The sequence below is a fragment of the Bacillus rossius genome (genome assembly GCF_032445375.1).
Source record: "Bacillus rossius redtenbacheri isolate Brsri chromosome 9 unlocalized genomic scaffold, Brsri_v3 Brsri_v3_scf9_2, whole genome shotgun sequence".
In the NCBI taxonomy this organism is placed as follows: domain Eukaryota; kingdom Metazoa; phylum Arthropoda; class Insecta; order Phasmatodea; family Bacillidae; genus Bacillus; species Bacillus rossius.
The window spans coordinates 3,598,106-3,602,697 of NW_026962013.1; the positions used below are offsets into that span (position 1 = coordinate 3,598,106).

Genomic DNA, 4,592 nt, shown 5'->3' on the forward strand with positions numbered 1-4,592 from the left:
GTGACGTCACAAAAACAGCTGATTATTACTTTGTTCTTGACTTGCACAACATATCAGAAGTTTATGTACGTGTAGGCACAACGAACAAAATAAATTACTTAAATTGTAAAAATAAATATATGTGTATGTGTATCCAATCAATGACCTTTTTTTATTGACAAAAATATAGTTTTTAATTGACGTCATACAGCACTGAGCAGTAATAAAGACCAGGGTTCTAATACTATCCGCCGTGTGCCATGCTAATCGAACGCACCAGCCAGCAACACAAAGGTATGTTTATTTTTTGAAGTTGATGCCACACCTCTCACAAGGTCTGAAGCAACTTGATACTATTAATCGCCCCTGCCTGCGGAAACCACCCACTAGCCTACGAAAACAGCTCGGATAGGCAACTTTCCTAACAGTCGCCAACTTGAATACTTGTGTGAATAATTATGAACTTAAGTAACTATAAATAACTCAGAAAAGAAAGTAAATTAGCAATATTTATTAGGACAATGCTCCAACTAATAGTAATTAACTTTATTGTTGTTCTATTTAGCATTTACTTTTGTGGGTTTTGGCACGAGGTGACACTGTTCCATATTCTCGCACCACTTGCTTTAGGCAGTCGTCATCAGGTCGAGAACAGGAGCAACTGCACCATTTGGTGGAGAGCCTTCATCTTTGTCTCACGTATTCAAAAATCTGCTAACTATAATTCATCGACCTAAAACCTTTTTATATTTAACTACTACACGTCTTGGGGTCTTTTTGCGGTATCGGGGCTATCACACCCACCTTAAACTTAACTCCACCAAGTAACCACACAACGTAGACAACCTTGTACGTGACTGGGTGACTCCAGAGTATAGTTTTCGTTAAGTCACGCATACATATGTTGGCCTCACAGATACATTCTTAATTATTCTACTTTAAATTCATGGCTCACCCTCACATCCTGAAGCAAAGGAAATGAAGGGGAATGAAGTTGCACACCAAGGGTTTGGAGAAATAATCTTAAATATGTATTTAATCAATTCGTATTTATGAAGTAGGACAATTAAAACAATTTAAATTAAAATTGTATGAGAAAAAACAATATAAAGATTAAAGTGATGGAAAACTAGAACAATTATTTTTGCCACCATACCATAAACATTTAAATCATTTCTATTTAAATTGCTTTTATACTGGTCGCATGTAGTAAAATAAATGTTCTATGAACTTTAAAGTTTTTAAAAACCGTAGTTTTTTAATAAATTAATTCACATTACTTAAGACATTCATGCCTTTGCAATTCTTTTTTCATTTGGCACGACCTTGTTGAACTGTTTCTGTCAAACAAATAAGCTATTTGTTGAAAACAGATTTACATCTGTGCAAATGACTTTTATTTCGATGTCATTATAATACTCCAAGAGAATTGGACTAATAATATTGGACAATTTTGAAGAGATAATTTGCTCTTCCAGGTAATACCTGAACTGCATCGACGACTGACCGGTCTTTGTCAACCATAAGACCTCTTCATAACAAGGTTATTTGCAAAAGTGTGAACTTTGTAAATAATTTTAAAAAAAACCTGTGTTGTTTAAATAGATTTATTTTGGCAAATTAATATTATTTATAATTGAGTGATTCGCATATATTTAATTATTTTATAATTTATACATATCGATGGTTACGAGTCGTCGAAGAAAAAGATCGATTCTTTTATCTTTTTTTTTTTCAAAACGAATGTCGACTTTACGCGGGCCATTGATGTCGCCTTTGTTGCGGACTAACTTGCTCGTCCCTGAAGAATGAACTCAGTTAGTAGCAATTGCTCGCATTTAAGACGTGACTAGAGTGTCTTTGTTTGCTGTTCCGTTTTATCCTTAACAAATTTTATAATGTCCACTGGCAAAGTCGTCACTTTTTCGTCTCTTGGTAAGTTTTCCTTTATTTGTATTGTTACATATGAAATAATTACCTTTTTGGTAATATATAACTTAGAAAATTAATGACCTAATGTATTTGCTTGCGTCGCTGTAATTTTTTTTAAAATAAGGTGTTTCCCCTTTTTTTTTTACAGTAGGGAAGTTTCCAAAAGTTTCTCAGGCGTATGATTGGTAGTATTTTTTATAAATGAGTTTGAATAAAAAGTGCCCTTAATTGGTTTTAACGGTCCTACGGTTTTCAAGGAGCGCACAGCTTAATAAAATTAGCAACTAAACTGCCGTTTGAAGGGTTTATTGAATTTCTCAATTAAATATGTACATAGTTATAGATATTACATGAAATATATTAATATATTTTTAATCTGTTAGTAATATTCAGAAGATTGGTTGTTTTTAATGAAAGCATGGCGTACACAATCAGGAATTTATGAATTGAAATGATGCTTGGGTAATGGTTCCTGGCTTTAAAGAGGCTTTGCATCTCAAGTTAATTTCATATGCCTAAAATATTTAATGATATATGTTACCTGACATGCATAACTATTTTGGATTACATCTTTTTAATTGACCAACCATTTTATCCAGAAGTTTTGTTTCTTTAATTTTGGAAGGGTGCAAATAATTAAATACTGCCTTTTATTGATTAGATATGCATTTTGATTGTTGCAACTTGTTAACAACTTATTATTACCAATTACGATTAAAAAAATGTAAAAGTACAGAAGCAAACACAGAATTAATATTATCCGCCAATAATTTTGAGGTTTTTATTTAACTTTGTTGTATTAAAATAGGCAGTAAAACAGTTTCTGCAGTATATCAGATAAAATATCAGTAACAACAACTTGTTAACTCTTATCAGCCTGCGAGAATCGTTTATGGAAGGTCACATTGAATGAAACTGCAGGGACTGCATGGGCGTCGCAACCAGTGGGGCGGGGGGGGGGGGGGGGGGGGGGGGGGCGGGCGGGGGAACACGTCCCCCCAATAATAAAAGTCTTTAATTTCGTCCCCTCCAATAATATATTTATTTTCGTAGTTTCTCCTGATGTTTAAATTAATGATTTTGTGTGGATATAGCACCAGCAGATATGTTAACTGTTTTTTTTTACAAATTTGTTCTCTGAAAATATTTTTTATAAAAAATAAATTATATATTGCAACCAACTATAATTAGAATATTTAGGAAAGAAAAACGCCTAAAAACCACCTTTTTTTGCACCTTCAAACCCCAAATTTTCCCGGGGGAGGATCCGCTTTCTTCCAGGGGATGGATATTCCTGAAACAACTAAATCAATTGAAGTCCCCCCCCAAAAAATGTATCCTTGCGACGCCCATGGGGACTGTGTTCTAAGCAGTGCGGGGACCCCTGCAGGCATGCGTGCACGCGGGACGTGTGGTTGTGCAGACGAGGACGTGCAGGCCCTGGTGCGAGCGGCGCTGGCCGCCAGGCAGCGCGCCTACTGCCCCTACAGCAGGTTCCAGGTGGGCGCGGCGCTGCTCACCACCGACGGGGAGACCTTCGACGGCTGCAACGTGGAGAGCGCGTCCTACACGCCCACCATCTGCGCCGAGCGCACGGCCGTGGTGAAGGCCGTGAGCTGCGGCAGGCGGCAGTTCTCGTCCGTGGCGGTGGTGGCGCACCTGGAGGACTCCTACGTGGCGCCGTGCGGCGTCTGCCGGCAGCTGCTCGCGGAGTTCGGCCTTGACGTGGCCGTGTACCTGGCCAAGGTGGACCTGTCCAGCGTGCTGGTCACCGACCTTAGGGCTCTGTTGCCCCTGAGCTTCGGGAAGTACTGACCGCCTCGCCCGCTACCCTCCGACACTCTAACCAGCTGAACAGGAGTACCTTGTGATGGATGTCTCTAGTATGGCCGTTCAACAAACTCCATTTTAACGAGCCACGAAATCATGTAATTTCCACATAGTTTTCTTTTGTAAATGCTTCTCAACAAGATTGTTGCGGGAAAAAGAATATAAAATGACGGTACTTCAGTATGACTCCAAACTTTCAATACTTGTCAAATAACTTCTCAACTTTTCCATGTTACAGGCCTCCTGTGAATCAATATTCCATTGTCAACACTTTTCAAGGTCCTGGGATGTAAAACAGTATCAGCTTTTAACTTACTAAACTTTTAATAAATTATCTATTCTACTTCATAACATTTCTATTGTTGAATATTAAGGATGTTTCAAACTCACTCCAAGCTGATGTGGTCACCTGTGGTGTGGAGCCTTTTGGGCAGTGATCAAAAAAACATGGTGGTATTAGACTAGGCTGAGAAGCACATCGGTGCCCTGTTTTGTACCCAGGGGTTATTTAGAGCACAATCGTTACCCAATACTAAGTAAAGACGTACGAGATCTTTACAGTAGCACATTGTGCATGAGTGATGTGTTCACAGTAATTTGCAAAGGAAATACTTACTAATTAAATGTTTTAAAATGATTATTGTAAAATCTGCTCTCTTTAACAAGCATAGTTGTCATCCACCTTGAAGCAGCGTTTATAATAAAATGTCCAAACAGTATGTTAGTATTACTTAGAGGTTACTTTTCAAAGAGAGCAGTCTCGATTATTGAGAAAGCTTGTTTCAAAGAATTGTGCATGAAATTGTAACGTAAATAGCAGATACTCATTAAAAAATAACTTTAAAAAAAAA

General features: G+C 37.7%; 1 protein-coding gene across 2 annotated transcripts; it reads left to right on the forward strand.

Moving 5' to 3' along the window:
* The first annotated feature begins 1,715 nt into the window (after nucleotides 1–1,715).
* Nucleotides 1,716–4,592, forward strand: LOC134542823 (cytidine deaminase-like). 2 transcript variants are annotated; one of them, XM_063387371.1, is made up of 2 exons: nucleotides 1,716–1,914; nucleotides 3,335–4,592. In XM_063387371.1, exons 1-2 carry the CDS (start codon nucleotides 1,878–1,880, stop codon nucleotides 3,724–3,726), a joined length of 429 nt encoding a protein of 142 aa, XP_063243441.1. In that variant the 5' UTR covers nucleotides 1,716–1,877; the 3' UTR covers nucleotides 3,727–4,592. The 2 variants fall into 2 exon arrangements, with proteins under 2 accessions (XP_063243441.1, XP_063243440.1); XM_063387370.1 differs by having other exon boundaries at nucleotides 1,731–1,914; nucleotides 3,302–4,592.